At 36.1% G+C, this 21,636-nt stretch overlaps 2 protein-coding genes across 2 annotated transcripts in view; both read left to right on the top strand.

The window, feature by feature from the left end:
- The window catches only part of LOC127848607 (heparan sulfate 2-O-sulfotransferase 1-like), a 53,955-nt gene that overhangs the window by 19,893 nt on the left and 12,426 nt on the right, over positions 1–21,636 (top strand). The window lies entirely within an intron of this gene.
- On the top strand, positions 5,370–15,316 carry LOC127848606 (uncharacterized). The gene is made up of 3 exons (XM_052381157.1): positions 5,370–6,144; positions 8,032–9,032; positions 14,813–15,316. The coding sequence occupies exons 1-3, from the start codon at positions 5,819–5,821 to the stop codon at positions 15,169–15,171; spliced, it is 1,686 nt and encodes a 561-aa protein (XP_052237117.1). The 5' UTR covers positions 5,370–5,818; the 3' UTR covers positions 15,172–15,316.

The raw sequence follows: 21,636 nt of genomic DNA, 5'->3' as shown, positions 1-21,636 counted from the left end.
TTTCTAAACAAATGAATTCGCGTTGGATATTGCAAATTGCGATTCAGTACAATCTGGCATCTGCACTTTATCAATAGTGTAAAAAGCGTTACTTTAAAAACTTCTTCAATCATGAATATCGTGCAAAGAAATTCTCTGCATCGCCCTATATTTTTTGCAAAACAAACATCCATTGATAAATATGTTCACATATGCACGCATGCAATTAATAATGTGACCTTCATTTAACTTCACTTCAAAGACGAACGTGTCCTGAGACTGAAACAATGACTGTGTAATGGGAAAATGCCAATAGTCATACCATCAGTGTGTTTATTTACAAGTATGACCATCCTAGATACATCTTGTCTGTGTTCTGTATCAGTGTTGATTCCTAAAATTGAATGTCATGAACGAAGTCAAAAAATAAAATATATGATCGTTCATAATCCGATTTTAAATCCAATCAGTTCATGCTTTTGTTTAAAATCCTAACATGGTGAGCTAATTGTTTGGATTTAACTCTAGTTTTAGTTTGTTGTTAATGGAACTTTTGTTGATATTTGCATTAACAATCGCTAGAAATAATAAAATATACAAAAAATGCATTCAAGTTGATATCAGTCAGTAAGGTTTTAAATATCAAAATAAGATACGAAATTGTATTGTTCTTCATGTAACTAAGCTTTAATTTGAGAAAATGTTTAGAGGAATCAAAGTTCATAGATCTTAAGTTTGAAGTCATTTTTGTCACACAAACTGCGGCTGGCTGTTGCAATATATATATATATAATATATATATATATATATATATATATATATATACAGGGATCATATTTTCCCGCAACATCAATTGGTCTGGATTTAAATGGGGAAAAAGTGTCCAAAAATTTATATCCGAAATCATGACAAATTACGTTAAAATATATACCATTGATTTTGCCATAATAAATGTACAAGTTAAAATTCCCTTAGTCATTTTTTCTAAACGGAACATACGAGTTTTCTCAATTGGTTTTATCATTTGCAATTTCATTGTTGTTTCGTGTGCTTTTTTATCTGACTTGTTTTCATCGTTGTCAATATTATTAATCTCTGTAAGTCAATACTGATATTTTATATCGTTGTCGACTCGATGATAGCTTACAAACATGCACTGAACCAAACAAATGTCTGTGCGTAGGTTGGCTACTGACAATAACAAAACCAAATAGTTAAGAAATAATTTGTGTACGTTAGGCCTATAGTTTGTAGTCGAATAACCTACGGCCGATAGATAGATGCGTTAAATAGATTAAATCACGAGTGCGAAGCAAACAAATAATTTAGTACATGAATTATTTCGATTCTAACACGATTGTTACTAAAGATTTTTACAATGTATATTATTTTTCTTGTGTACTATTTTATGTGAAGTTCCGCCCATAAAAATAACTCTGGCTGTTCTGTCAATCAGATCCGCGACTTTCATTCATTTATTGCCGGATTATTACGCTGGTGGAAAATGTATCGGCATGTTTTGTTAAGTTACAGCGCGTTCTTTCAGTGTATAAGATCCGCCTACAATTATTGCAGAATATCCAATTTTCTCTATATGAACGTTTACTGTATCATGCATGAAATGCACAATGTCCACGAGGATAACATCGAGGTTTTCATCTCCGAAGTAACTGTCAACGATTTTATTGTGGAGGAGTACACATTACGGACCGATAAGTGTGCAAGGTATAAGCCAGTGAAATTATCGATATTGACACGGGGTTATTCACGCATGACTAATACACAACCGCGCGAAGCTTCGCTGCTTGGGGTCATATTCTGATACTAGTCGGCTGACTTGCAATAAACTGGTCCTGACCGGTTTAGAGACTGCAACGAATGGTTTATCACACCTAATCGAGATAAGAATGTAATTAGGATGTGTTAGCATGTGCACTGTGTAATCGATTTCATGACATGGGAATTTTAATAGCAAACAGAATCGGACCGACTGTTTGGGATTTTCAATCGGTCTTTCATGACCCCAATCGATCTAGGACCACCAAAACCGAAAAAAAAAGATCCCTGTATATATATATATATATATATATATATATATATATATATATATATATATATATATATATATATATATAACTCTAAGCTCTACAAGCTTAATTGTCACATATACTTATACTCATGTCTAAAATATCCAAATACACATGTAATACTAGTTTAAGATAAACCCATCTTGGACATCAAAACTGAGACCGGTAACGGCTGCCATCTTGAAAAAAAATCGACGCCATCTTCTATCTTCGGGTGGCTAAAAGGTTTTATAAAAAACGCACATAAAACTTAGTTTTTATACCAAATTGCATGTTTCCTTACTGATTTTTTTAATTATTATGCATACTTATGTAAGCTGCCCAACTTGTTCACATGAACTAAGATTACAAATGGCGGCCATCTTGTAACTGGACGCCATCTTGAATTTTTGACTAACTATCAAAAGTGTATATCAAACTTAGTGTTTATACCAAATGTCAAGCTAAATTGAAGATTTGCACAATTTTTACGCACAGTTGCTTAAGATATACCCAACATGGCTGTATAGATTGAATCGGAAATGGCGGCAATCTTGAAAATGGCCGCCATTTTGAATTTTTGTGTGGCTAACAATTTCTATCAATAGTGCATATCAAACTGAGGGTTCATGCAATATTTCATGCTTGCTTACAGATATGCAATATTTTTATGCTAATTCTCCTAGCTTTTTGTTTCCCAATCTTCCAATTAAAATCGGTCTTCTAAAGTGTGTTTCGCATTTCTTTGTTGATTCGTCTGCAAATGGCGCCTTTGTGAATTGAAAATTAAGATTATTCAAGGAACGAACGAATCTCACAAAATCTTGGAGATTGAAAAATCAATAACAAATAAATTTTAATGGGAACGGTAAGAAACAACAGTGGATAAAAAGCAGAAAGCGATAACTTTTTCTGAAATGGTACGGAACATTGATTGTTTTGGTAAGGCTAAAGTCATTTTCCATGTGAACTACGGATCCTGTGGTAAATTGTCGTTAGTTGAACACTGTTACATTGCTGACCTCATTTCGAATTTCAAGACATTGAGCTCAAACGAAAGATTGCCGTCATCGTTCACAGGGATCGGAACACACATTGGTTTTGATCACAAATAATACTGGTGACTTTTCATAATAAGTTAATTATGAATTTTAAAAAGGTTTTCATAAATAAATCTTATTAATAAGTTTAAGATGGTGTTTATCTGAATGTCTATTTTAAGGTTTGTCATTATGCACGCGATTTATGTAGTCAAAATCAGTATACAGAATTTTCCTCCCCTCAGACTTCACCTCAATCACACCCCTGCTTCTAAGTAACTTGCTGTTATTTCATCGTTGAAGTGTAAGTCTAGGGACCAATGGGTGTGGTAGGTGACAAAGACAACAAACTGTCACAAAACCACACATGTATGGCAATTACATCATTCGTCATCTGCATAATTTAACTGCAGATATTGCATGTTTACGAGTGATGTTGCTCTTGCAAAGCGTGCACTCTCATTGGCCAATATCAATTGTCCAATACAATGACGCTTTGCCTTTTGGCGGGCTTAAGTTGGGAAAAGAGAGACATGTTATCGTAAATCTGCTCTCAAAATATTCGGCAAAGTCGATATTGCTTTGATCTTAAGAATGATTAGTTGCAGTTACTGAAAATATAAACACATATTGTTAAAATTTAAACGCCCAGGGGATTCTGATTTCAATATTTAAGTGTCTTGCAAGGGACTGTTAAATTGCCTGTGGAAAGCACTGCAATGGTTTCAACAATTGGTTTGCTTCACACTCAGGCGAGGGCTGAACAGCCTTCATGACCCTCTTCCTAGTTTAACCCTTTCCCAATTGATACCTATAATCCCGAGTCTATCGGTATTGCCAATACATGCCTGTAAACCAGTCTGTCGATTACTGCATACTTAGAACATTTCATGACTCTAACCATTACTAAAAAATCCACTATAATCATGGCTTCCATGTTTAAAAGCAATTTCAAGCTACATGGTCCTATAATTAACTGTGTCCAACTTGTTACATTGACCATGTGGATAATACCATGGATTAATCATGATCTTTAGACTAGGACTTTCACGCTTTGCATGCTGGGAAATTTGTCGTCTGCTAAAATGTTGTCTGCTGAATTTGTAAAATTAGCATTTTCTTCCATTGTTTTCAAAGAATACTATCAGAATAGCAAACAGTTTGGATCCTGATGAGATGCCACCTTCTGCGGTGTCTCATTTGGATTCAAACTGTTTGCAAAGGCCTTCAAAATTCGGTTCCAGCACTGAAAGAGTTAACACAAGTCATTGAGAGTTGTTGTTACCACTAAGTAAGTAAAATGTGTCTGTGAAAGATTAAGATCACACTATTGAGGTCAAAACAATACTTCAGGGCTTGTCTGCACTTACCATTGCTGCAGTTGATGCAAATTTTTCTTTAAGAATGATCTTTTAAAACATGACAAAGTAAGTCCTCAGAAAATGGGGAAAGTCCTTGAAAAGTACTTGAATTTTGTTGAGGATGTTCTCTTTGAACAATCTATCCCAATACTTCCTTAAGAGTATCTGTAATTAAAATATAACCTCCAAATCATTGGTTGTGTGTGGATATTTCTGCAAATTTCTTCCCCAGTAAGATCCCTTTATAACTGCTATACTAGCCTATACAGGGCTTTTTTCCTGTTTTTGTGAAGCAGCCTTGACCCCCTCCCCCCCATTTTGTGAAACAATGAGTGGAGAACTGTTCAAAATTGTGAAACAATGAGTGGACAAATTTTCAAAATTGTAAAAAAATGCGTTGCGAACTTTCTAAAATTGTGAAAATTTGAGTCTGGAACTTCTTGAAATTGTGAAAATGTGTGTCGCGAATTTTCCAAATTTGTGAAAAAAGGCCATTCTAACAGGGAAAAACGCTCTGCTACAGTATTATACAGATAATTTCATTTATAAATACCATATTCTGATGTTTCCTCTGTACTAGATTTACTTCTGCGAAGTTAAACATACTTAACTTATAACCACATACATTTAAATCCTAAAGGTGGATCATAACACATTTATTTACAATGCATTAAGCTAACACATACATGTCAAATTACTTGCATATAGCTTTTTATTAAAATCAAGCTATAAACTTTAAATGAAAATGAGGAGCTATTTATTATGTATGAACACATTTGAAATAGTTTTACATTTACAGTTAAACAAGTCATACACTATCTTGTTGAGATTAAATTGTGTTACCCAAAGCACTTTAGTTTTATTTACTACCTGATTTAAGAAAGGTTAAATTTTGGAGTGGGAAAATTTCAGTGTGGATCAGGGTTGTATTGTTTGTTAGTTATTGACTTATTGAGATCTATAACACTACAGATGCTAAAAATACTTAAAATAAATATGAAATCCATGTGAAACATGGAGGAAACAGTACATGTAAATAGATTATTTTGTTGATACTGGCAGCCATAGATGTGTGATTGTAAACTGTAAACCATGAAACCAACAATTTTCAGAAAATGGTTTACCTCATTATCAGCTATATTTAAACTCTGAAGTCATTTGTCACTTGACAACTTAGTAAACACCATGTTGTGTGCAGATAAAAGTGGCATATTTAGTAGCATTAATAAGGTTGACTGTGAATTAATTACAGACTCAATAATAATTGTGTATTGAAGTACATTTACACTGCTATTGTAGTCAAATCCTCGAGTGAAATTGATAATGATCACATAACTGTGTCATCAAGTGAGTTTATAATACAAATCACAAAATGGCGGCAGGTTCAGTTTATAAAAGTTCAGACATAGTGATGGATTATTGTTGCGATGCATGCAAAGAGAAACATATTGACGAAAGTGCCGAGTCCTTCTGTAAAACATGTACGAAGCTATTTTGTGGCAAATGTATTAACCTGCATAGCCAGTTATATGAAAAACATGTCTCATTCGGGAGAGGAGATATGAACAAATGGCCTATCAGTAAGAAAACAGAGGATTTCCTACAGACTTGTGAGATCCATGAAGACGAGAAGCTGAAAATGTTTTGTCAAGACCACAGTCAACTCTGCTGCACTAATTGTGTACTACTAAGTCACAGGTATGTCATCAATATTATTATGTTCCTTGAAATTTTGTTGAATTTTTATCATATTTTGTACTAGTGACAAATGATAATTGTAAGTACAATGCTGATAACAGTTGAGTGTTTTGATTGTTAATTTTTCTGTCTGTCATAAAATTTAAAAAAATGAAAACTTCTTTTTCCAAATTGAAAAATGTTACAAATATTATGCTTTCTTCTTGCTATTGGCTGCATTATCTATATACTTAAGTACTGTATATATTTACTACTGCATGTATTAACTCTTTCAGTGCTGGAACCGAATTTTGAAGGCCTTTGCAAACAGTTTGGATCCAGATGAGACGCCACAAAATGTGGCGTCTCATCAGGATCCAAACTGTTTGCTATTCTGATAGTATTCTTTTAAAAAAATCGAAGAAAATGCTAATTTTAAAAATTCAGCAGACAACATTTTAGCAGACGACAAATTTCCCAGCATGCAAATCAGTTTTATCAGTCCCTGACGTCTATCAAAGCTTGCCACATGTCTGTCAGTCGAATCAAACAACTGAATCATAGAACTTCTCAAAAAGTACTGAATGAACTATTATGAAACTTGGTCTACTTAAAACGGGCGGTGTCAGGAATATGCTTGACTTTATTTGTTTATTCCAGTATACACTTGGACTAGGTGTGCCATCTGTCTGTCTGTTAAGCCAGTGTTATTGTCACCATTTTGGTAATGGGGCCGGTCCCTTTGGATTGGGAAAATTTGCAGCGTTTTGAATAAAATTTGGAAAATAGTGTTGTTGTTTTGCTAAAAAAATGCTTCAAAATTGAGAATAAAAAGGTGTTTCCAGTATTATATTTACTAAGATTGACCTTACATGGATGGGAATGAACAAAATATAGAGACCTAAAAAAAAAAATAAAAAAATTTGGAATCCTTCCATTGGGAATTTTTAGCTCCCATTTGGAAAAATATATACTTTTTTCCATTGGGAATGGAACCGATTACCAGACCCGATTTCGAATGAAAAAACACTGTTTGCCCTTCCTTGAGTCATCAGTCCATTTGTCTGTCCATCAGCAAAACTGAAATAATTTGAAAAATACATAACATAGAATCACAAAATGACAGGATTATAAATTTTTTGTGAAGTCAAATTTTAGATGATCCTTATTAACCAGGTTTTCCGAAGGAAAATACTGGTTATTAGATTGGCGAATGTCGGCGGGCGGGCTGGCAGGCGGGCGGAACAAGCTTGTCCATAATTTTGTTGTTCATTGTGAGATTTTAAACTCATTTGGCACATTTGTTCACCATCATTATACGAATTACGTTGATATCTCCAAGGTCACAGTTTGAGTTCAAAGGTCAAAAATCGCCATAAATGAGCTTGTCCGGGCCATAACTAGGTCATTCATTGTGAGATTTTAAAATCATTTGGCACATTTGTTCACCATCATTGGACAGTGTGTCGCACGAAAGAATTACGTCAATATCTCCAAGGTTAAGGTTGCCACAACTAAAAATAAAATTATTTTGAAACAAGGGGGGTAACTATGAACAATCAGTTCAGTTTGAGTTGTTGCCCTTTATCAGACTTTTTTTCAAATTGAAAACCTGGTTTTGTGACAATGTTGTTCCTTGTTTAAAATAGAATACCACTAAATTCTGCAATAACTAAAAAAGTACCTCATATATAATCATGAAATTTGGTTTACAAATTTTATTATGAAATCACTCACTTGTTTATTTGGAAGTAAATATGCACACTCTCTATTGGATATGGGTTTTTAATTGGAGGGAATGTATGTATTGCTTACAATAGTATGCAAACCTTTTTTATTTCAATTTTAATTTTCAGCTCATTGTTCTAAACTTTGTAAAAATGATAATGATTGTTGTTGTGGTTTCAGACAGTGCAAGGAGGTGACCCTGTTATCAAAGACAGTTAAAAGTCGCTCCGCAGATCTGCAGCAGTTGGCAGTTAAGATTGGAACTATCTTGGAAGAACTGAAACAGCTTGGAATTTCAAAAGAAGACAACATTACATCTGTGGAGGACTCATTCAGTGAACGACTTCAAGAAATCAGAGATGTACGACAGATATTAAATGTTGCTTTAGATGAACTAGAAAAGACCACTTTGCAAGAACTGGAAGATATGAGGACTGCAGTGCAAGACTCCCTCCAGGCTGATGTAGATAAATGTAACAGACTGAAGGATGACCTGAAACAACTTCATGAAGCTGTACATGACCTTATTGATAAGAGAAAGGAGGAGCTTTCATTCATAGCTGGCAGGAAATGTCTGGACAAGATTCATGAATCAGATAAATATCTGAAGGAGAACTCTGTTAACATTGAAATTCCTATAATGTTCCAGGCAAACATTGACATTGAAAAGTTCTTAGTGAAACATTTAAGTCTGGGGAAGATTGTGAAAGGACGTCAGTCACTGGCATTAAAATTGAATCCAGACAAGGTGATCACTTTGAAAGGAAAGTCAGAGCATGATGTACACCTACCAATTGACTTGAGTAAGACTTGCCAAATCACAGGCATCTGTAGTCTCCCTAGTGGTCAGATTGTTATTGCAGATGAAAATAATGATAGAGTGAAGCTGTTGGACCAGCACCACAAAGTTGTCAGTCACTGCAATGTCTCTGGTATTCTAAGTGAGATATGCCATATCACATGCAATGATGTGGCAGTAGGTGTGGTAGGACGGCCAAGCAGTGTCCAGTTTATTTCTGTATGTGAAGGGCAGCTGGTAAACAACAGAAAGTTTCAGGTACAGCATGGTATTGTTGGTATTGCCCATCACCAGGGAGCATTGTATGTCACCTCTGGCACTGCTCTGTACCACTACACCCTGACTGGGAGGCTTGTGAAAAAGATATATGAGGACGTATCAGGTAAAAGCATTTTATAAACAAGCAATTAACCACTGAAGATAATTACTTAAATTGATTTTGATACTTCGTGCACAACAAAGTTGCAAAGGGGAATATACTGAGATCAGGTTGTCTGTCTGGTCATCCAGGGCATGTCTTGACAACTAAAATAGTTATCAACATAAAACTTATAAAGTCTATAGATCTCATTGCAAGGAATTGTATTGCTCAAAAGCTGTAACTGTTGCTTTCATATTTATGAATGAATTGCCCTGGTAAATTTTCATTTTGGTGTACACTTTTGAACTATGTGAACATCATAAGCAGGTGTGCAATTGACAGGCGGCTGGTCCAATGACAATGTTTTTCCCAAGCATTACATTCTCCAGCATGGATGATTTTTTAAATAATGTGATGCAGGAAAGAAGTCAGATAAGACAGAGTGTCATGTAAGAATCAGATCCCTAGTCAAAGGTCAAATTGCCCAAATCGAGTTCAAAGGTCAAATTAAGAAAATTTGTCCTTAACACTTTTCTGGAGCAGAACTTGTTCAAGCATAGGTGTATTTTCAAATAGTTTGTCAAAATTGATGAGGCAGAAAGTAAATGATAAAACGTAAAGGAAACAGTTCAAGGTCAAAAATGGAACTCAACTCTGAACACTTTGATGAGAGAAACATTTGTCCTGATCGTAGCGAAAAACACTCAAGCCTCAACATCAAGTTCACAATTGAAGGCCAAAGGTCAAAACATATACTTGTAATACAGTCTAACTAGAATTGTCAAAATCTCCGCAGAATTTTCAAGCCTACAGAGATGGAGTGTGACACATAAGAACAAAGTCCATATTTCAACTTTTAAGATCTTTATTTAATGTCCAAGGTAATATAAGGGACTTCACTTGAAAAATTGTCCTATCTTTCCCTTTACTTTAAAACTTTATTGACAGGCGTATCTTTATTACATGTGGCAAGCTCATACAATTTTGTCAAGGGCAAATCTTGAAAAATTTTAGGGTATTAATTGAAACATTTCAAGGTTGATGTATACCAATGAGTGGAAATGCAGTTTATAAGAGCCATAACTCTTGCTTCCATATTCTTAGAGTAATTATCCCCCGCCATAGGCGGAGGGATATTGTTTTGGCGTTGTCCGTCTTTCCGTCCGTCCGTCCAGAGCTTTATCTTGGAAGTGCTTTGGCGGATTTCATTGAAACTTGGTATGAGTATATATATATGGATAAGAGAATAATGCACCCCAAATGGCATTGTACATCATCTGTTAATAACGGAGTTATGGCCCTTTGTATCTTGAAAAAATGCTTTTTTGAGTGTCAAATATAACACTTTTGTGTCCAGAAGCATATTGGCAGAGGATATCAATTCAACGAATTTGCTTGTTGTTTTTGTTTTTCTTAGATTGTCTCCTGGAATATTTTGAAATTATGAGAGACATTAACTTAAGTATTTTTAGGAATATAGATCTCTTTGAGGGAAAGTGCTGTGCACAAACCATTACCGGGTATGTCTTGCTTTCATGTGTGCAAAGTTATTAGCCTCTGTTAATTTTCTTGTTGCCTGTTGTTATCTACTTTAAAAATTTCAGAGTAATCTCCTGGAAACTGGTTTGTAATGAAGCTCTCATAGATGTAAATTTTAGTGCCTTAATGAGGAGCATAACTCTTTCTTCCATATTTTCATTGGTATTGCCTTTTGTCTGGAAGAACAAGAAATCCCTTCTGACTTAGCCACATGGGGGTGGGGGCTTTGGCACAACAGTGACAGTTGTAGTCGTTAACCATAATAAATACTTAGGAAATTATTTTGGGAGAAGTAAATTGGACTGCAACAATGTTCCAATATATTGTATTGCTATATGTTTTTTATACCCCCACAAACAAAGTTTAGGGGGGTATATAGGAGTGAGCTTGTCTGTCTGTCTGTCTGTCGGTCCGTATTAAGTGTCCGCTCTCTTATTCAAGTTGTTTTTATCCGATCTTCACCAAACTTGGTAAGATGTTGTATCTAGATGATGTCTAGGTCAAGTTCGAATATGGGTCATGCTGGGTCAAAAACTAGGTCACGGGGTCACTCAGTGCGTTTTAAACATTGAGCATGGTGTTCGCTCTCTAATTCAAGTAGTTTTCATCCGAGCTTCACCAAACTTGGTCAGAAGTTGTATCTAGATGATGTCTAGGCCAAGTTCGAACATGGGTCATAGCAGGTCAAAAACTAGGTCACGGGATCACTTAGTGCGTTTTAAACATTGAGCATGGTGTCCGCTCTCTAATTCAAGTAGTTTTCATCCATTCTTCACCAAACTTGGTCAGAAGTTGTATCTAGATGATGTCTATTTCAAGTTTGAATATGGGTCATGGCGGGTCAAAAACTAGGTCATTGGGTCACTTAGTGCGTTTTAAACATTCAGCATGGTGTCTGCTCTCTAGTTCAAGTAGTTTTTATACGCCCGTTTAAAAAAACCCGGGACGTATTATAGTTTCACCTTGGCAGCGGGCGGGCGGCGCCCACAGCAGTGTCCGCTCTCTAATTCAAATAGTTTTCATCCGATCTTCACCAAACTTGGTCAGACGTTGTATCTAGACAATATCTAGGTCAAGTTCGAATATGGGTCATGCCGGGTCAAAAACTAGGTCACAGGGTCACTTAGTGCATTTCAAGCATTTAGCATGGCGTCCCCTTTCTAATTAAAGTAGTTTTCATCCGATCTTCACCAAATTTGGTCAGAAGTTGTGTCTAGACAATATCTTGGTCAAGTTCAAATATAGGTCATGCTGGGTCAAAAACAAGGTCAGGAGGTCACTAAGTGCATTTCAAGCATATATCATGGTGTCCGCTCTCTAATTGAAGTAGTTTTCATCTGATCTTCACCAAATTTGGTCAGAAGTTGTGTCTAGATGATATGTAGGTCAAGTTCGAATATGGGTCATGGTAAAGTTATCAAGTTGTCTAAAACCTTTAAACAGGCGTTGACAGTGTGGCACTCTTGTTATCCAACATCTTCACCAAACTTGTCAGAAGTTGTATCTAGATGATCTCTACGCCAACTTTGAACATGGGCCATGCTGGGCCAAAAACTAGGTCACGGGGTTACTTAGTGCGTTTTTTAACATTGAGCATGATGTCCGCTCTCTAATTCAAGTAGTTTTCATCAGATCTTCACCAAAGTTGGTCAGAAGTTTTATCTAGATGATCTTAAGGCCAAGTCAAATATGGGCCATTCCAGATTAAAAACTAGGTCATGGGGTCACTTAGTACGTTATACACATTCAGCATGGTGTCCGCTCTCTAATTCAAGTAGGTTTTTATCCGATCTTCACCACCCTTGGTCAGAAGTTGTATCCAGATGATGTGTAAGTCAAGTTTGAACATGGGCCATGCCGGGTCAAAAACTAGGTCACGGGGTCACTTAGTGTGTTTTAAACATTGAGAATTGTGTCTGCTGTTTTTTGTGAAGACAACATGCAAAATATTCCCTGTCAATGCGGCATGTTGGGGTATTCGTTACGTCTGTGACAAAGCTCTAGTTCATGCTGTTTTAATGTCATAATGGCAATATATTGTAACATAATCAGTACTACTCCAAGGTCTAATACACAAGCAAGACATTACATGTACATTTAGTTGTCTTATTACTCAGTGATAATTTTAGAAATCAAAAGTATGAGTCCCAGGGATTCATAGCTTTAAAATCTATGGGTCCCAGAGAAAAAGTACGGGTCCCGTCTTTGAGCAGAAGAAAAACATTGTGGATCTGGCTATTTCAACATTTTAATGACATCACATGGTTATCTAGTCGCAATTAAACAGGAAACTTTAAAAGGCAACTCGATCAACAGTTTTATGACTTGATTATTTTCAAAACTGAAACAGGCCATTGTACATCACATTCACGCGTGTGTAGTGCGACAAACAATAGCCCCACTTGACCATTATAATAGATGAGCAGTTTTACTGACATATCTCAACGACTGTAGCCATTAAGATGCAGCGTAATTACTACGCTAAGCACTAAATTTGTATTCATCATTCAAATTAAAAGCCCAGGCTTTCCCCGAGGAAAAATTACATGATTTCTTATTTTGCATGTTTTACATCAAATGCACGAGGACTGTTAAATTGTTGGTAGAAAATTACAAAATTGTAAGAAAAATATAGTGCTATGCAACCCATGCTTCGTATCATAATGACGCTTCCAATTGTTGAATACAAAATTATGCTTTTCAATGACCCGCATTATTGATTGCACAATAGAAAAAATGCGTACATTTTTGGTGGATTTGCAAGTTTTTTGGTCTTAAATTATTTTTTCTCCGTTTGCAAAATATTTTTCAGTATCATAATTTATACACTTTAAGGATTGTGAGTCCGTGGGATGCATATATAGCAAATGTTTGCGTCCCCTGCGATTTCTATGCAAACAGGACGCAGGACGCAGACCTAAAATTATCCCTGATTACTCTATCTTTATATTCATAAATTAATCTTAAAAACAGACCCCAGGCTTTTATATATGCAAAAAAGGTAAATACTTATGTAAGGTATAATAGATTGCAATATGGTAAAGAAAGCTGTGTGTTTGCTAGCATTAGAGCTGCAACGATTCGATCCGATTCATCGAAAATCGATTTGAAATGCTTCGATTCGATTACGATACCAAACCTACCAAATTCGATTCGATTCTTTAACATATATACATATATATACATAGATACGTAAAGCACGCTGTATTCTTACTATTGATACGGGAAGGTGAAGGTTTTATGTTTACCTGTAATTACGACCCGCGCGATTGGTTGCTTATTACTTTAGTCATCCAATCAATAAGCGCGTTACGGTCTACTTTCGGAAAAAGCGTCAAAATGGCTGAACAAGTTGTTGCCGACAAATTGAAATTATCAGATGCGCCTAAGAAGCTAAAATCAAAAGTGTGGCAGTATTTTGGGATGGTAGCCCTACCGATAAAGCAAAGTGTAAACTGTTCTTCACGGATGTGGCGTACGCAAAGTCCAGCTCAACCACTAATCTAATGCAACATGTCAAACGCAAACATAACGTTGATTTAGCAAGACTTAGTGGTCGCACAAGTGCAACTACTGAAGTCGCGAGCCAGAAAAGTATATCTACATCTGTTGGAATTTTGTTAAGTTTATTAGATAATGTGATTTGTCCTACAGGTAACAGGTGATGCTGTCATGTCACAATGGTAGACATGCTTATTGCGGTGTTGGGTAAAAGTATCATGTGATAGTACTACCATTCAACTGATTCCAGATACGTTCTTATGATTATTTACTAGTATTTATTTTTTATATTATTGTGTAATCAACACAATCTTCTTGTCAGAAGTTTTTATATTAAACTTCCTAATTTGCTTTTCTTTTTTATGTGTTCTATTTAAATCACATTTGAACAGAAATGTTAATTTTGAGGCATAAGAGTGAATATATGATTAAACCAGGTTTGAAGATGAATCAAATCGAAAAAATCGGTATCGGAGTGTTTGAAATCGAAATCGAATCGAATCGAGCTGTTGGTGAATCGTTGCAGCTCTAGCTAGCATTGTTGTTGCTAACATCAGTCCAGTCTAATGCCAAGACAGCAATTAAGCTCTATTATTAATGATCATATAAAATAAATGAGCTTATATGAGCATTAATCATAGAGCTTAATATTACTGATTTGTTTAAAGAATGATATAAAGTTATTGTTTGTTTGATAAATAACATAATAAGAAAATTATTCTGATAAATATTGCAAAACTGTATTTGTTTATGTTTTTCAGTGTCAAAGTGTGCTGTGAGTCCAACTGGTGACAGGATCTATGTCACCACCCACAACCAGAACAAGGTCCTCACACTGTCCACAGACGGCACTCTGATATCCACCTATACTGCCCTTTTTAAACAACTACAAGATCCATGGTGTGTTTGTGTTACACCTGAAGGGCAAGTGTTGGTCGGTTGGTTCCTCTCAGACACCATCATACAGCTGGACAGAGAAGGCAGGAGACAACTAGCTACTCTTGCCAATAAGAATGATAATGTGAACATTCCGATATCAGTCTGCTACAATATCAACAGGAATACAATAATTGTGGGAATGTATAATAGGACCAAAATACTTGTGCTTGAACTGCATTAGTTTATTTTTATAACATTATTTTTCATGAAATTTCATATATTATGTACATTGTATTTGTCTGTTGGTACATGTAATACAATCAATCTGGATGATATAATGAAGAAAAATTGTATCAATATGCAACATTAACATATTGTGTAGTCTTTTTCATTAGTCTTAACTTGTATTGTGAACAATTTTTTAGCTCGACTATTATATATGAAATATATATAGTGGAGCTATCCTACTCACCCCGGCGTCGGCATTAGCGTAAGCGTGCAAATGTTAAAGTTTGTGTACCACCCCAAATATTTCCTATGTCCTTTGACATATTGATTTTATATTTTGCATACTTCTTTACCAACATGACCCCAATCCATAAACAAAAGCAGACAACTGTATCAAGCATTTTGACAGAATTATTGCCCCTTTTATACTTAGAATATGCATATTATTGATAAATCTATGTTAAAGTTTGCGTACCACCCCAAATATTTCCTATGTCCTTTGACATATTGCTTTTATATTTTGCATACTTCTTTACCAACATGACCCCAACCTATAAACAAGAGCAGACAACTGTATCAAGCATTTTGACAGTCCCTTTTATACTTAGAATATGCATATTATTGATAAATCTATGTTAAAGTTTGCGAACCAACCCAAATATTTCCTATGTCCTTAGACATATTGCTTATATATTTTGCATACTTCTTTACCAACATGACCCCAATCTATAAACAAGAGCAGACAACTGTATCAAGCATTTTGACAGAATTATGGCCCATTTCATTCTTAGATAATTGAACATTTTGCTTAAATTGCCATAACTTCTTTATTTATGATCACATTTGATTCATACTTTGACAAAACAACACATACCTGACATACCACAATGCATTCCACCAAAACCATCCCCCATGTCCCCCCCCCCCCCCCCCCCCCCAGAATCCCCCCCCCCCAAAAAAAAAATAAAATAAATTATTTTCCTTATTTTTGAAAGATCATGTTTTTAATGACCACACATCAACATTATACCCCCCCCTCAATGATGGCTTACGTTATACTGTCAAGCACTCTAATAGTCAAGCGCGCTGTCCTCTGACAGCTCTGGTTTATTTATCTGGTTGAGTGTATTGTTTGCCGCTAATCAATTCAAATTTAAAACAATGGATGCTAAACTAAAAGTGACACCATGTCATTTTATAACTTGTCCATCTATTATTGTAACATGTAAACATGACAAAATCTTTGATAGATTGACAGGCTACAGCTAATAATGTTTTGCGGAGTACACATGTCTGAGATGTGCTATCGCATGGAATTTTTTCTATTCGAGTCGCCTATGCCATTTGTTTACTAAAAATTGAAAGAAACTCTTGTTTTTATGTCCCCGGATCGAATGATCTGGGGTATATTGTTTATGGCCTGTCTGTCATTGTATGTGTTTGTCATTGTATGTGTCACAAACTTTAACCTTGGTCATAACTTTTGCAATATTGAAGATAGCAACTTGATATTTGGCATGCATGTGTATCTCATGGAGATGCACATTTTGAGTGGTGAAAGGTCAAGGCCAAGGTCATCCTTCAAGGTCAAAGGTCATTTATATGGGTTCAAAGTGGCGCATTAGGGGGCATTTTGTTTCTGACAAACACATCTCTTGTTTCCATTTAATTTCTGAAATTGATAAATAATATGGCCATTTTTCTTAAACTTAAGCATTTGGCGCCTATTGCAGCAAGAGCGTCTATTACATGGGAAATATAACAAGTTTGAAAGTCTTTCCAAAATCTGATTTTTATATTGAAAAGAGTTTCACAAACATGTGTCTTTGGTGAGCCTCCCCAAGACGCATGGCAGTAGGCTTAAATCCATTTATGCCTAATGGACTCTCTCATCCTTTTAAATTGGATCAATTTATTTAAAAAATTAGAGATGTCTAGTATATTAATTTCTATATTTAGAATATTTCTTACAGAAATTCCTTTAAGCAAACAGCGGAGACCCTGATGAGACGCAGCATCATGTGGCGTCTCATCTGGATCTACGCTGTTTACCAAGGCCTTTTTTCTAGATGCTAGGCATAAATGGGTTAATATATACAGAGGGGGGTAATCAGGTGACAAACTAGACTGCAATGTGCCGAGACAAGTATTTTTGGAAGTTTTATACCCTTTATTATTTGCACATTGCAACTCCATTTTATGGCGGTTTGCAGGGTCCAAAGGTCGCATTCGCGTTATATCCAGCGCACATGCTATAACTTGTCAGGTCATTCATGCATGTATATATATGGATTAGCATAATTTGGCAATTTCAAAACACGCTATTTACGTAACTATAATATTGTGTTATGTGTTAAATCCATGTGTTATACATATGTATAACATAAAAACATTATTCCATGTAAGTGTTTAAAAATGTGTTTCATACAATTTGTAATCCGAAAAGCATTGGCACTTTTTTGTTTGCGAAAGATGACAAAATCTAGCCACAAATAAACACTTCTTGTGTATTTCCTGTAAATTATTTGTACTTAAAAGCATGCACAAAATAAGACCTCATGTACAATGTCACATCATCCTTCATCATTGAAAGCTTGGGCTTTTATATTTAAATTCTGAATAAAAACTTCATAACGCATGGGAGACAACTCACTTTTAACTTTACTTTTGAATAAAAAATTGGAAGTGGAAAAAACTGTGCAGACTTTCCCTGAACATTAAAAACAAGTCGTGTATGCCTATCTAACGCACACAGGTTGTTGAGATAGGTTAGTATGATTCTGTAACATTTAGTTATTGTATACACCTTCATGGGGGACTAATGTATTCAGCAGCCTGAGCACTGATTGGCTGATACAATTACCAAGAGGAAAATGATTGACAGCTGGCATCATGTCAGTTCAAAGCAAATTCAATAGAGAATGTTGTGAAAGGTGACACACGAAATTACCTTTGATATTGAGGAAGTTGGGTTTTTGTTTGTGGCAGTACACAAGCGTGAATGCAATGCGCAAAGAAGACAAACAATCTGGTACAAACTGGATTTATGTAAGTCTAATGTTACACAGAAAATTAAAGTGGGTGAAAAAAATGGGGTCCACGGCCGATTCGTGATAGATTGGACATCACGATATACTGGACCGCAATATATTGGAGTTGCAGTGTATTTATTGTTTAAATGCCAATCACTTTTCAGCCATATGATCAGTAAAAAAGATATTAGCATTTATTTTGTATTAACATTCACAGGTGACCTGGTTATAGCAGTGAGACTAGATTTCCCTATACAAAAATAGGCCAATACATACCTAATAGTTCATACATTTCAACCTGACCTAAGTATATTGGTTACCTGGTTATAGCAGTGAGACTAGATTTCCCCATACAAAAATAGGCCAATACATACCTAATTGTTCATACATTTCAACCTGACCTGAGTATGCTGGTTACATGGTTCAGGCTGTCAAGCGGTCATACTTTTTCCTACTATTTCCTACTTTTTCATCAGGATCCTACTTTTTCCTATTTGTTTACCAGATATTCCTACTATTCCTACTTTTTCATTTTTTTTAAAGAGTTTATTTAGTAAACTTGCAGGATGAATGAATCTATGGCATGACTGTATCACTGTTAGGGTGCATTCATCTAGATGAGACCTGACAACCCATGCTGACTGTTTGCTAGCACCTCTTCAGGAAGCATAAATATTTAATTCTTATTTAACTTTTGAAATTATTGACAAAAGTTTTATTTGAAGTAACAATAGTGCCTTGTTTATATCCTTAGCATTTGTATACTGCAGACTTCACTACCTTACACAGTTCCCAGTGATGCAAGAGCTGAGGGAACCCATGCATTGTTTATTCCAGTTTCATTTTGTTTCCATTGACAACAATTTGACCAAACCTTATGCATGTTTACATGATATTGCTGTTTGGAATGTAGAGATATAGAGATACGTGTATTGTATGAGTGGTTATGTAATATGGAATTTATTACACAAGTTATTTGAAAAAGATAAAACTGATGCTTTGCCGAGTTTTCATCATTTACAAATATAATGTAATAAATTCCGTATAACATGACAACGGATATGATGTTCTATTGATATCATAGGTACATCATGTTAAGTAATTAAAGATAAATGCACAGAGCCTAAATGCCCTGATCCATTTTTATGCTCCCAGTAGGGTGGCAAGCAGTTGTACTGTCAGTCCGTTGTCTGTCTGTCTGTCTGTCTGTCTGTCTGTCTGTCTGTCTGTCTGTCTGTCTGTCTGTCTGTCTGTCTGTCCGTCCGAAAACTTTAACATGGGCCATAACTTTTGCAATATTGAAGATAGCGACTTGATATTTTGCATGCATGTGTATCTCATGAAGCTGCACATTTTGAGTGGTGAAAGGTCAAGGTCATCCTTCAAGGTAAAAAGTCAAAAAATACCGTCCAAGGGAAGTAATTAGATTTAAAATGGAGATAATTTCTAAACCTGCCAAATGATATATTGAAATTTTATTTCAAAGCGGCGCAATTGTGGGCATTATGTTTCTCGGTCAGCAGCTGGAGCGTGCGCGTCGTGACAGAGGCGAGAGTCACCCGCAGAAGATTTTCTCACCTGTACATATTTCCTTATAGAGGGGAACTTCAGCGGGTGGCTCTGCTAATTCAGCTGAGTCTGTCACCCTCGAGCCGGATGTCTTCCACACTGCTGGGATTGCTGCCAGAGGTCCCGTCTGTAGAGGGACGGGAACAGCGGGACAGCGAGACCACCAGTGTGGAGGACATATGGGACGGACCTGGGTCTGTGTGTACCTGGTGCAACCTGGGTTTGTGCGGGGGGACCCCAGAACATCGAGAGGGTGGCTTTAGAGAGGGACCCCAGGGCGCCGGCACTCAAACTGTCTCGGGGATGAAGACAACGGCCGGTGACGACGAGATGGGCCATAAAGGCAGAGCTGTGTTCTGCACTCCCTTGGCGGAGCTGTGTTCAGACATGAATTTGACTTGAAATTGTCTACTACCGGTGCACATTAAGGTCTTATTGGCCACCGTGCACTGGTATATTTGGATCTAAATTATATCTTTGGCGAATACCCGGGTAGCCGGGGTAGATTTGATCAACTTTGGCTCAAAATTAATCTTTTTTCCCTGAAAGGTCACAGGGGCAGGTCAATCCATAATGACCCAGTGAAGGGGCGCGCATGGACCTGAAAATAAACTCTGAACAACAACAACAACACAACAACAACAGGCATTGTGTTTCTGACAAACACATCTCTTGTCTAATGATGCCATAGCTAGGGAGGTAACTCCAAGATGTAACAGCGTAGTATTAAAACTATTAAATGGCATTATTACACTCCCGCGACGTCATCAATAATGTAAAAACCATTATTTGAAACTGGAATAAACAATGTAGTGCAACTGTTTCATTGCCCAATCAATGATGTCATAAAAGATGTCAGGTGATAAGGTCCTATCTCCAGTTGCATAATCTGCTCTGTAATGACCAGTCATTTTGAATGTAACTTAAGTCATTATAACTACACCCTATTGTCAATTTAAAGGATTCAAAATGTAGGTGTAGCAGAGCATTGACACTGCTTTATATACTAGTATTAATCTTGTATAACAAGTTGGTGTATCACTAAATAAATTTGGTCTTCTGCTTAAGGATATAACATGCACAATATATTACCATTTTTATATCCATACACAGAAGACCTCTAACCACTTATTTGATGATACACCAAAATGAACAGCATCTAATTATACTTCTTTATCAGGGTAGCTTTGCTTGAAACTTAATTATCATAGATACACTAAAATGCCTAGTGGGAAAACAAACCATGGATGGAGAAGTTGGACAACAGTGAAAAACACTTGGATCGTTGTGCAAGAGAGATACCGGCAATGAGTTTGCAGGATATTGTACTGTCTGAATGAAGTCCATCTTGTGTAGTAATTCTTGTGCTAATCAACTGATAAGTCATGCAGATGGACAAAAACACAAGGAAAACATGAAATACAGTACATGCATGATTATTCACTAAAGCGTTTGTTTGGAAGTGCTCCAAAGCCAAGCAGCTCTCAGGGTGGTGGGGATAAATCTATCTGTATGCAAGTACATCCATCACACAAGGAACAGGTACAAAAGGCTAAAATCCTCTGGGCCCTTAAAGTAGCTTCAAGTGGGTATCCATACAGAACATGTGATGGCACTCCTGCTCTGTTTCAAGCTATTTTTCCTGGACCTGTGTCTAAAAAAATTGTATTATGTATTCCTACTTTTGAGGGAAAAGTTCCTACTTTTTCCTACTTTTTTCCTACTTTTTTTGCAAAAGTAGTTCCTATTTTTTCCTACTTTTTGAAAAAAGGTCACTTGACAGCCTGCTGTATATTTGAGTGGCCTGCCTTTATCTGTCAATATGAGTGGCCTGCCTTTATCTGTCTATATGAGTGGCCTGCCTTTATCTGTCTATT

This window comes from Dreissena polymorpha, chromosome 10 (genome assembly GCF_020536995.1).
Source record: "Dreissena polymorpha isolate Duluth1 chromosome 10, UMN_Dpol_1.0, whole genome shotgun sequence".
Classification (NCBI taxonomy): Eukaryota; Metazoa; Mollusca; class Bivalvia; order Myida; family Dreissenidae; genus Dreissena; species Dreissena polymorpha.
Note: the sequence above shows the minus strand (reverse complement) of the source record. Positions and strands in the feature narration are given on the sequence as shown.

Bases quoted from the DNA above. Each gene is read 5' to 3' on its own strand.
- LOC127848606 (XM_052381157.1), top strand. From the start codon at position 5,819: ATGGCGGCAGGTTCAGTTTATAAAAGTTCAGACATAGTGATGGATTAT. The intron at 6,145-8,031 runs GTATGTCATCAA...TTGTGGTTTCAG, and splicing joins TGTGTACTACTAAGTCACAG to ACAGTGCAAGGAGGTGACCC. The intron at 9,033-14,812 runs GTAAAAGCATTT...TATGTTTTTCAG, and splicing joins GATATATGAGGACGTATCAG to TGTCAAAGTGTGCTGTGAGT.